Consider the following 12,944-nt stretch of genomic DNA (forward strand, 5'->3'; position numbering starts at 1 on the left):
ATGCATCCAATATAACATTCCAGCATCACACCAAACATCCCACTTTTCTTTCCATACAGTCCTATATCCTCCAGCAGACCCAGCAATGCATTTTTGTTCTTTGTAGGGGACAAAAGTTTGACAGTTTTACTTAAAGAAATGGCTGTCCATTGCAAAGGACATTCCATAAATAAATAAATAAATAAAATTTTAAAAATGCATCTGAAAAAACTATTGCATTATGCAGTTTCCAATCAAGACAACTGTTTAATGTAAAAAAGTAAAAGATTTCCACTTTATGGCAGTGGTTCCCAACCCTTTTTGGCTCTTGACCCCATTTTAACATCACAAATTTCTGGCAACCCCAGACATTCAAAACAGAGACTTTTTTTTTTTTTTTTTTAACGAAAATTAATTTGTTTTGATCATGTAATAGTTTGCTATAATACGTTGCAAATAATCATTAATTTTAGGTGACAATTAGTCTATATAATGTATGTTATTATGGACAGAGGCAGAAAAGTCAGGTGTAGATTACTGCACAAAATGAGAATTTGATTTTCCTTGGTCAGGATATGTACAGTCAGTCCAGCTTGGATTTACAAGGCTGACAATTAATAGTGAACAAACAATAACTCAAACTATGAATTGTGAAAGAGTTGCAGCATCTGAAACTGACCACAATGAACATTTAAGGATAAACAGTACCACAGTGCTTCAGTTTCAGCTTCACAGTTTGTCATGTCTTTGATGTATTGTGATTGTCTCTCTCAACTCACCATATATTTTTTTAGTGTTTTTATTTTAATTTTTTATCAATTACTACAAATTTCAGGCAACCCCATTTGAATTCCAGGTGACCCCACGTGGGGTCCCGACCCCAAGGTTGAAAAACACTGCTTTACAGGGTCTCAGGAGGATAATATACTACATATTCCATCCACACTACATTCATTTTTCATTCTGTATATTCCAATTTTCCATTGTCAACTTTTCTACTCCAATTTTCATTCCATACTTTGCAAATTTCCCTCCATGTTTTCCCATTTTTGCTCCCCAGACATTTCCAGTTATTGCAGCCTTTATAGTGTAGGTAATGGTTGCTCTTTACTTTAAGCTAATTAGAAAACTCAAATATCACTGATCAATCCGATTGAACTAATCTCTACCTGTTCTACAACTTTGTGTTTCATTCACCTTCTGTTTGAGGCCGTAGTTGACCTCCAGCTCCATCAGCAGGACACTCTTTCGGACATTCAGGGTCTTCTGCAGCTCATCAAAGGTTGTATGGATGCCATCTTCGATCGAGCTCTTCTGACTTGTCAGCTGCTGCAGGATCTCTGACAGCGTCTGCAGAGCCGAGTCGATCTCTGGAAGCCTGGGAGGAATGTGGAGACATTTTTCATATGGAGTCAACGGTCATATGATTGTGCATGCACATAAAGGAGGACTGGGTTTATATTTAGTCCATGTAATAGAAGACATACTTAAGACGCTGTGCTGGGTTGTAGTAGAATACTCATCAAACCATTTACAAAACAATGTATGAACAATTATATTTAGTAGCAGCTGTGTCAGAATATAGTTACTTTCATTATATCAACATTCTGTATTCTAATATTCTAAAACAGAAGATGGCACTACAATGAGAAAACAAGAAAAGTTACACAGTGAACGTTACATGTAATTTGTTTTTATTGATATTTATGTTGTATACTTTGCAGCTAATCCTCTTGAAATAGTAACTGCAGTCGATGAGGCAATTTGTTTCCAAACATCAGGAAAGGAGCATTAAGCCAACCCTGACAACCAGGTCCACATGAGGAGACATGAGGAGGAGACAGTGCATTGGACATGTCCTCTGTCTCTGCTCAGAGGACTGTGCAGTTCTGTGGTGCAATAGTGTTTATTGTTTATTCCAATGTGCAATGATTGTTTTCATAATTCTAATTTAGTTCTCTCACCACTGCTTCTTCTTCTTCTTCTTCTTATTCATTCATTCATTTTCTGAACCCGTTTTCTTCTCACTAGGATCGCGGAGGGTGCTGGAGCCTATTCCAGCTTATTATTATTGTTATCTACATACCTCTATTACTTGTAAATCGTTGTTATGACTACTATTACTGTTGCCACTTTATTATAATTTTTATTCTGTGATTATTAAAAAAAAAAAAAATATATATATATATATATATATATATATATATATATATATATATATCATAATATAATATTATCATACAATATTATCACACCCTCTTCTCCTCCTCTTATTTCTACTAGTACTTTCCAACTGACAATTGCAATTTTTCACTACTGTTTTTTTTTTTTTTCTTTTATAGCTTTTTTTATTGCTATTTTCTTGTAGTATTTCTTGTGTGTATATCCAGTGTTGTGCTGCTATGAAAACCTCAATTTCCTGAGAGCCCCGCCCAAAGATTAAAAAAAGTTCTATCTACTCTACTCTACTCAAACATTAATGTGATATAATGACGTTGTCATGAAGTTACTGTTGTACCTCCTCTTGACAGCATCCAGCTGGTCTTGTAATGAGGCTTTGTGTTGTTCCACTACATCTTTAAGGGGCACAGTAGGGTGTTCTCCATGTTCACCACTTGTACATTCCTGACACATGGCTGTTTCACATGGTGGACAATAAAACTCCATGACCTGCAACAGGACAAGTGGACATTTGACTTCAATCAGGCATGACTCTGTACGGATGGTAAAGTCAGATAATGATGAAGCAAACTGACGTTAATCATTATTGGAAGCACTGAAGGATTAGCTGATATCTCAAATAAAAACAAAAAACAGCATTTCCACATACTACAACAAATAATGATAATGATGGATTTTATTTCGAACACAAGTAGGAATAAAAGATGAAGGTGAACAAAAGGCAAAAAGAAATTACCAATGAAAACAGGACACTGATATATTAAAGGAAATAAATCAACTAAAAAAAAAAAAAAGAAAAGCCACACAATGTACAGCTATTTCATTGTGGCTCTTTAACAACACTTTATGTTTGAAAAGAAGTAGGAAGAAGCCAAACTTATATTGTCTGACCCCAGTTTTACATGATTTGGTTAATCAGCTGATGTATACATTCCATAACAAAGAACAGGTCAGTTACTAAACGACTGAAAAAGAGAATAAATTATAACATACCATCAATATCTATTACTGTTGTACTCCTGTTCATTGATACTATATCTCTGGAAAATTAGGTTTCATACATCTTAAATTTGTTGATGTTTTCACACTATTCGATATTTAGTTCCATTCTATTCCACAAAACCACTATAACAATATGAAATATACATTGTTCTAGCGAAATGTTTCATATTTAGTTTTTCTCTACAGTCATAACCCTCCTCTCTATCTGTGAATACTTTCTGTATGCTATTTGGAAGTAATTTTTTCTTGCTAATATCCTATTTTTAATGTTGACAGTGTTTAGGACACACTGTGTGAGAGACAAACATAAAATAATCAGACAAACCGCGGCTGTACGTGCTGTATTTGAGTCTTACGTTGCCTCCATGGTTGGGGCAGGACAGCAACTGCCCCGTGGCCACAGTGGTGATGTTGTTGAGAACAGCCGCCTCCTGGCTGCAGCTGTCTGGAGGTCGCTGCAGCACGTCCATCAGGTTGGTGATGAAGAAGTTGTTCTGTAACGCCGCCACACCTTTTTCCGGCAGGATCGAGGTCTGGCGGCAGACGGGGCACGACAGTGTGAGGCTGTGAGCCGGGATGTAGTTCTGCAGACACCTGGACCAGGACACCAGAGGGACCAGAGGTTTAGAGATGAGTCTGGAGGGGAAGACTGGGTTTGGACTAGGCTGCAATGTGCACAAAATAAATAACTATCAATATTATTTTTTTGTTTTAATTGCAGGCGCACTACTTTTGGACAAACTGCACTTTCAGTCACTGGGACTAAATATTGGAACAGTTTACCGCTCAACATAAGAGACTCTCAATCATATGCCTCCTTCAAATCACAACTTAAACATTGGATGAAGGAAAACCAAGCCCGTGACCATCAGTAGATCATCCTCACTGTGTTGTTCTGTGTGGTTTTAGGACGTTTTGCATTTCTGTCTACTGTCTTTTTATGATGTCTTTTACAATATTTTGCCTTTTTGCCAACTGTCTTTCTTGTCACCTGCCTAGGGACTACAGATGGAAATTAACACTGCTGCTACAATCTGGCATATTTACAGCTGTAATTGTTGTAGATGTTCATTAATATGCACTGTCCCTATTAAATAAATAAAACAAAATAAAATGAAATAAAATAAAATAAAATAAATATTATTTATGTTTTATTGATTATGTTTTAATTGTAATTGTGTGTTTCTAACCTGTCTCTTTTCCATTTTTGTAAAGCACTGTGAATTGCTCTGTGTATGAATTGTGCTATACAAATAAATCTGCCTTGCTATTATTTATCCTGTTTATTCCACAACCATTACAGCATGAAAATCATGCATTTTCTAATACCAGCCTTCGAATCCAGTTGTTGTGTTGTTGATCCTGTGATGCGATTTCTGTTCATTGGTTATGGAGGACAGCAGTTAAATGTGTGTGTGTGTGTGTGTGTGTGTGTGTGTGAAAAGAAACGTGCGTTAATTATAATTTCTCATTAGGAAACATAATAGCGTCATATCAAAAACTGACATTTAAAACCCCTTTAGCCCTATCAGCCCGCCTGCAGGCCGAAAAAATTATATTAATATTCATCTACTATAAAAATATAATAAATCAGGACAATGAATGTTTTTTTCAACTTTTGCTCAAAGTTTAGACCCTAATGTTAATAAAAGTACATCAAAAGTGTATTTTAGTACAAACTTTAATGTTCAAACATGATTTTTAATCTTTGTGGGGTGAAATATATGCTATTAAAAATTTCCGACACAAACAATTAATTTATGCATACCATTGTCAATCCAGCCGAAAAAAAAAAAAAGGCGAGGATAAAAAATTCCAATTTCTCTTTTAGTTTGTTACAGTTTACTCAGGCATAGTAATAGATACAATATTTTAGACAATGGGAATAGATTCTGTGAGGTCTCTAAATGTCCATAGACACCAAGAACATCCATATGAACCTTATTATTGTGAAGAAATTCTTCAGTTACTTTGGGTATGTCTTTTTAGGCGTTTTTCCCCTGAAAATATGGTCAGGGTTTAACGGTTCAAATTCTGAAAATGAACCAATATTTGATATGTATGATTATCATTGATGATTTCATTCAGTGAAAGTAGAAAATATAAAAGATCTTACCACCATTTTTTTGTGCATTTAGTCTTCTTTACACATAAAACTGTTTTTAAAGAGTTAAATAGGAAACAGCTTCATCAATACAATCGTCACCTCCATTTATTTATTTTATTTAGATCTTTATATATATACACTACCAGTCAAAAGTTTGGACTCACCTGTTTGTTTGTTTGTTTGTTTGTTTGTTTGTTTTTAATTTTCCTTACTAGTTACATTGTAGATTCTCACTGAAAGCATCAAAACTATGAATGAATACATATGGAATTATGTAGTTAAAAAAAGTGCAACATAACTTAAAGCATGTTTTATATTTTAGATTCTTCAAAATAGCCACATTTTGCTTTTATTACTGCTTTGCACATTCTTGGCATTCTCTCGATGAGCTTCATGAAGTAGTCACCTGAAATGTTTTCCAACAGTCTTGAAGGAGTTCCCAGTGATGCTGAGCACTTGTTGGCCATCTGTGGTCCATCTCATGTCATTTAAATGAGAAGGTGAGTCCAAACTTTTGATTGGTAATATATATTTATTATTATTGATCATTTCTTTACTGCTACTTTTTATTATACTTGCACAGTCACTGTAACACACAAAAACTGCCATCTAGTGGTTGGAAGGTTGAAATGAAACAAAGGCAACTGATCCCATACTGGAAAAGTGTAACTGGAGACACAATACGTAAACAATAGTGAAACCAGCACCTTTGGGAAAAATAATGATAAAGAACGATTATGGTATAGTATTATAGTACTAATATATTTTCTTGCATTCCTGCATGTTTAGTATACGATGCCAAATTTGAGGAAACGTTGTGATGTAGAAACAAATGGATTTGATGTAGATTGTTCCAGAATGATTAAAAGCACATCTGATTAATACCAGGTGCAGCCGAGGAACATAACATACAGAACAGACTTGATACAAACACATTATCATCACGGCCAACGCAGGAATATCTTTGTGCCACTGAGGGTACAGTTTTTTACACTTTTTGTCTGATATCTGAACTCTGTCTTTGTTCAAATGCTGTATAAATATGAATATGAACTTTGTATCTTTGCATTGTTCTGTGTCTGAAAACACTGCGTTATCTGTTATTTTCACAAGTTTGTGATTTTCAGTGATAAATGCTCTAAATGAGGATATTTTATTTGGAATTTGCAAGTAAGTGGTTTCTAGAATAAACAACAATCTTCACATTACTCTTCACATATCTATAAATACTAAAAACCTTTTTTTTTTTTTTTTTTTCCATACCAACATTTTAAATTCATTCAATCTGGCAAATAAACCAGTCTAGATCTAGATAATGCATTGAAAATTGTGCATCTCATAATAAACAATACATAACATGCATACATACATATGAGTAAAACAGTAGTATTATTGTACAAAGACAGTGTAATAACAGCCCAACAACCACAAACAGCACAAAGAACAACAGTGTTCCTTTTGTGTCCTGAACAAAAGCTACTTGTCAGGAAAAGAAAAAGGACACCGCACCAAAGTCAGCAGCAGTTTAAAGCCATCTATCATCAGACAAAACTTAGTCTTGCAAAAAAAAAATTAAAAATCAGTAAAAATGCATTTTAGGTAAATGTCTATTATAGTATCTTCCACCTCTTATGAATCATACACAAACTACACGAACGACAAATCCTTCATTTGAATGCAAAACCTCATAACTTGCATGTGCCCAACTTTTCATTCTCGTACACAACACATCTGACATGCAATTCCCAAAGTCAGAACCAGACACGGAGAAGCTGCATTCAGCTTCTATACTCCACATGTCCGGAACAAACTTCCAGAAAGCCTCAGATCAGCTGAAACACTCCGTTTATTTAAATCCAGGTTACAGACCCACCTGTTCTCAGCTGCATTTGAATGGAGTTTTTATTCAGAAGTTCAGATCTGCACTGTTTCTTTTAAGCTTAAAGTTTTTATCTGTTTTATCTGGGGGTTTTTTTGTTTTGTTTTTTTCATGCCTATACTTTTTATTGCCTCCCTGCTGTAATGCTTTTAATGTTTTATATAGAGCACTTTGAATTGTCCTGTACATGATTATGATTTTTGATTTAGTGATTTCTTCCAAACATGCAATGAAATTTAACATATATGCAAACTAGCAAAACATACATAATAATGTAAATATCAAGAATCATAACAATCTTAGACAGAAGAACAGCACAATAGTTCCATTTACATGCCCGAAAAGGGGTGGGAAGAAGATGAAATATACATGAAATGTGCTATATAAATAAACCTGCCTTGCCTTGCAGTTAAATAAATAAATAAATAAATAAATAAATAAATAAATGAATGAATGAATGAATGAATGAATGAATAACTCACCTCTCACAGAAGGTGTGCAGACAGGGCAGGACTTTAGGGTTCTCGTATCGGTCCAGACATATGCTGCAGATCAGGAACTGCTTGTCAATCTGGCGGACGACAGGACTGGGAATAGTGGAGCCTTCACTGGCCATCCTAAACCTCTGACATAGGAGTCGGCCTTCCTCTTACCCTGCACCCTGCAGAGCAATGGAGAGAGAGGAAGACGAGTGAGGACAGAGCGAGAAGACAACACCTACGATCAAACGCCCGGACACGGTGATGATCTCACGGAAGTGAGCTGTGATCTGTGTGAAGAACAGATCAAAGTTTGAAACAAAGTGGCTTCTTCCTGACAGAGGAAATGCCAAATGCACAAGCAGATGAACCAAGCAGCCTTTAACACGACAGAAGCACTGAAGCGCTCATCAGTGACCGAGATAAAAGCAGCTACAGCCACTGATAAGTAGAATAAACACATATGTATAGAAATACTCCCTCTAATCAGTCTATCTATGGACTAGGCAGCCTGGGAACCAATGTTGACCATGGACGATTCATCTGAGAGTAGGCGAGTAAGAAAATATCAGTTCTGCAATATATTGCAATATTTCATTTCACAATACTGTATTGATATTAAAAAGTACTGTATCGATATTTTAGGTATTTATTCAAATGTAGATTTTGGGGAGGTTCATTTTTGTTTTTCTTTTTTGTTAATATTTTATTTGTTATTATTTAACACTCTTTTATTAAACAATGTTAGTTCCTTCGTTAGAATTGTACAAAAATAATATGATGTTAGTTATGACCTAATAGAATATGAACATTTGAACAGGATCTAAAACTGTAATGTCTGTAAAATATAATTTAAGTATTTACGAAAGAAAGTTTTGTAATATAGCATTAGATCCTGTTGTGATCAAATAAAAATGTGTTTAGTATTTGTGCATATTCCTGGTGTAATTCAGCATGAGAACAAAACTACAATTTGTTGTTGCAGCTCGAATAAAATGATGTGAATGCTAGGGATGTAAGAAAATATCGGTTCTGGAATATATCGCGATATTTAATTTCACGATACTCTATCGATATTAAAAAGTACTGTATCGATATTTTTAGGCATCTATTCAAATGCAGGTATTGCTGAGGTTCATTTTTGTTTATATTTTATTTATTATTATTTGACACTGTTTTATTAAATAATGGTTATTTGAAGTATCCTAAAAGCACTTTTTACTGTCTGAGAGGCAGATGTTAGTTCCTTGGTTGGGATTGCACAAAAATACTGTTATGATGTTAGTTATGAACTAATTGAATATGAACATTTGAACAGGATTTTAAACTGTAATGTCTGTAAAACATAATTTAAGTTTTAATACAGGAACATTTTGTGATCTAGCATTAGATCCTGTTGTGATCAAATAAAAATGTGTTTAGTATTTGGGCATATTCCTGGTGTAATTCAATTCTTCAAGGAAATAATCATTTAAAAAAAAGAAACAAACAAAAAATTGCCTTTTTAACAGTATCATGATATATCAGGATATATCGTATTGGGATCCTAGTATTGTGATTTGTATTGTATCGCCAGATTCTTGCCAATACACACCCCTATCTGAGAGATTTACTGTGTAGTGCAATACAATGGCATACAGCTTTGTGTTAATATAGGTTTCATCTTTTATTAATCTGTTGATGATTCTGCCGCTGTGATGAAAAGAATACCAACATACTAATTATACCTGGTACCTTATTTTAATGTGTGAAATTGGTTTTAGTAGACAATTTGGTTGTGACACAACATCGTCATGTTATGGGTCATGTTTTTTGTGTTTTTATTCAATATATTTTATGTGCGATGAACTTAACCTTTCCTTTAACACAGGATAAAGACACATTTCTACCTGTTGTAAACAAAAAGGAGACAAAGTATTTCTATTGTATTCTATTCTATAAAGCATTCTATTCTATTCTTTCAACAAATTACTACCAATTAATATACAAAAATGTTTCACAATCCAGGAGAGAACTCTTAATTTGAGAGGATATGGAGATTTCACATGACCTAAATTTCGAACCACTCATAAATGTTTTTGTATGTCTGTATATGGAGGGACACTTTGGAACAGTCTGGATATCCAACACAAGCAATGTGAAAATATCACAATACATCGTATTGGGATCCTAGTATTGTCATTTGTATTGCATCGCCAGATTCTTGCCAATACACACCGCTTCGAAATCCTAAAGTTGACTTATTTTGACTTAGATGACAGGGGCAGACATGGATCTACATATTTATTTGTTGTTTACATCTGTTGCTGGGACATTTATGGACACAAGGGTTCATATACTTATGCTGCGTTCCAGGCCACCCGTAACTCGTGTTTTTCCAACTTTCTACTGGTGAAAATGCACTGGAATGGCAGTCAAACCTGTGACTTCCCACCTCTGAACTTGCACTAGATCGATGTACTCCCAGTTCTGAGCTCTGATGTCACTTAGCAATGGCGGCCCCCATGGATGCGGTGTTTATGCAAATTGTTTATTAAAACAAGTTATTACTCTGACATTATTTATCCGCAAATGTTCTGCATAATCAGCAGCTGTTCTAGCGTTAGCTAGTTTTCAGTTCATTGAATACAAGAATAAATTAATACCAAATACATGTCCAAATATCCAAACAACAAAACATAAAAGGTAGAACAGCTTCTCTTGCCTTATGCGCCATTTTTCCCTCAAATAAGCAAAGAACAAGCACCTTTGACAATAGAAATTATTGTAAATGAGCATAACTTACGGTCCACCATACTGATTTGTTTACATCTAGCTACCACAATTCCTTGTACTCAGGCAGTTTGGTGTGACTTGTCTGGAATGTTACAAAGTCATGAGTCGTGGTTTGAAGTCATGACTTATGGGCTCAAAAACCAGCCTGGTACGCAGCATTAGTGTGTGAATTTATTAAGTGACCTACAATAAAAGGTAGTGTGTACACTTACATTTACAGATGCATAAAACAAATGTTCACAATCTGTCCATGATAATGCTCAAGATCACAATAAATATTTAACAGTAGAGGGGCATAGATTGTAAAAGTCAATGGAGAGTCTCAGGATCTATGTGGTTAATGATGCTGAACATGAGCTGAACCTCTCATTTGACTGCCCTCCTCATTTAGGGCCTGTTTTAGTGTGTCCTTCTCTGTCTCTCTGCCCTTGTTATCTATCATATGCCTTCCATTGTTCTCTGGACTTTGCCCTACAAAATAGTGCAACATAAAACCTATATAATGGGAAAGTCAGGGAAATAAATAGGACACTATTCCCTTCAGATTTATCTTGTCATTTAAAAAAAACCCTGACCTGCAGATGTGGATCTGCTGCAGTAAAAGTCAGTTCCCCGAGTCTGTGTACGAGCCACAAATGGGTGTTCATCATAACAGGCTCTACAGACGATGAATATTTGATATTAAAGTGAAAGCAAAGCACTTTGTGTTCAGCACACATCAGCGAGAAAGAGCCCACAGAAATAAACCTTTAACAGAAGAACACAGGTTACGATATTCCAATAGGATCTTTACGCTTGCGTCTCTGTTTGATCTGAAACATCTTTCCATGTTACATTTTTTCACAGTGTAAGATGATCTGGCAGCTAACTTAGTCCAGGAAAGTGTGTCAGTGCTTTTATTGTCTCTTCACATTCAAGACGGGCACAGAAAGAGGCCACCTCTGCTGCTGAGAGGAAACCCTGAGGGATGCTACTGTTCTGTACGGTGCACGCTCTCTTTCTCCTCGTCCTCTTCTATGTTCTAATAATCTCCTGCTCTTTTCCATCTGTTAAAGCACAAACGTAGAATGTGGTGATCCTTAAGCCATGAAGACCGCAGGGCAAAGTTACAGTTCTGACTGCATGCGCTGTCATGATGTCAGTGGGTAATTACAACATTTCCAGTATCTTACATATGGCTGGTATGTAACATGTGAGCTGTCACATACTAACATGTTGAGTTTAGCCTTGGACTTACAACGGAAATGAAAAGTAAACATCAAGTTGTACTTAACCCATCTGTAACACTGTACAGTAAGTGTACATTCATAAATATTAGTTCATGAAGGGATAAGCATTAACTAAATCCTCTGCAATACTCATTACTCACGCACCTTGTTTTGAATTTTATCTTGTATTTATCCTAAATTATTTTTAAATATTGTATATATTTCCTCTATCTGTGGTATAGAGTTGCAAATATTCAGTATTTCTCAGTATTTATTTTCAGTATAATTTTGGTGTGATAGTTGTTTTTTTTATAGTCTTTCTTTTTGTACTTTAAGAATGTGCTGCTAAACTGATTTTCATTGTTCCTGTAACAGAGACAATAAAAACCTATTCTATTCTATTCTATTCTATTCTATTCTATTCTATTCTATTCTATTCTAAGCCTGGACAAAAAGTCACTACCTGGAATTAACTGCACAAATAGGTAAGATCCTTCCATTGGTGACAGTGATTCTCATTTCTTAAACAACCATCAGTTTGCAGAAGGCATAAAGGTTGGACATCAGCTTCCATCAGGTCAGACTGTTAAAGAGTGGTTCACTCGTGGATTGGACACCAGAGTCCAGATCAGAACCTCATGTGGAATATTTGGATAGAGAAGACTTTATATAGTGACCCAACTCTCCATCATCAATACAAGATCTTGGTCAAAATGAATGTAACTATAGATGTTGTGACATTTTTATAGTGACACTGCATCAGCCTTCTGCCATAAATGAGAATGTGTCCTGTAATCAAAACGTAAGACAGTCTAACAAATATTGCATGTGGGGCTTGTTTGTTTTGTTTTGTTTTTTTTGGTGGAGGGCAGTGCATATAATCTAATAGTTCAACTGCTGATTAACTGTTGTTTAATTATTTTCCTGCATTATTGTTAATTAATGTAAATACTTCATAAATTCCTTAGTTGACAAAAAAAGGAAATGATTAACATATGAACATAGAGCTGTAACAGTTCATAGATTACTTTTCTGATGTGATCAACAACTTGGTTCTCAATTTCAGCAATTTTTTTAACAAAAAAAAAGTAAAACTGAGATTTCAGCTTTTAAATGTAAATATTTTCTCTCTTCTTTCTTCCTTTGTGGCAGTAAACTAAATATCTTTGGACTGTAATGAAAGAAGACATATGAGGGAAACATCTTTTTCCCATTTTAAAACATTTAATATATGAAATGTTTGATCAAGTAATACAAAATATCATCAACATTGAAAGTAATCATTAGTTGCAACCCTGACGATATATTGTTAGTTAATGGTTATTACTGCCTTA

At 34.9% G+C, this 12,944-nt stretch overlaps 1 protein-coding gene across 4 annotated transcripts in view; it reads right to left on the reverse strand.

Moving 5' to 3' along the window:
- The window catches only part of trim2a (tripartite motif containing 2a), a 63,755-nt gene that overhangs the window by 20,485 nt on the left and 30,326 nt on the right, over window positions 1–12,944 (reverse strand). For all 4 annotated transcript variants that reach the window (XM_030130852.1, XM_030130845.1, XM_030130861.1 and 1 more), the window contains 4 exons: window positions 7,631–7,809; window positions 3,519–3,756; window positions 2,498–2,649; window positions 1,177–1,357 (listed from right to left, as the gene is read on the reverse strand). In XM_030130852.1, the coding sequence (XP_029986712.1) occupies window positions 1,177–1,357; window positions 2,498–2,649; window positions 3,519–3,756; window positions 7,631–7,764 (705 nt within the window). In that variant the 5' untranslated portion in view covers window positions 7,765–7,809. The remainder of the gene's footprint in view (window positions 1–1,176; window positions 1,358–2,497; window positions 2,650–3,518; window positions 3,757–7,630; window positions 7,810–12,944) is intronic.

This window comes from Sphaeramia orbicularis, chromosome 1 (genome assembly GCF_902148855.1).
Source record: "Sphaeramia orbicularis chromosome 1, fSphaOr1.1, whole genome shotgun sequence".
In the NCBI taxonomy this organism is placed as follows: domain Eukaryota; kingdom Metazoa; phylum Chordata; class Actinopteri; order Kurtiformes; family Apogonidae; genus Sphaeramia; species Sphaeramia orbicularis.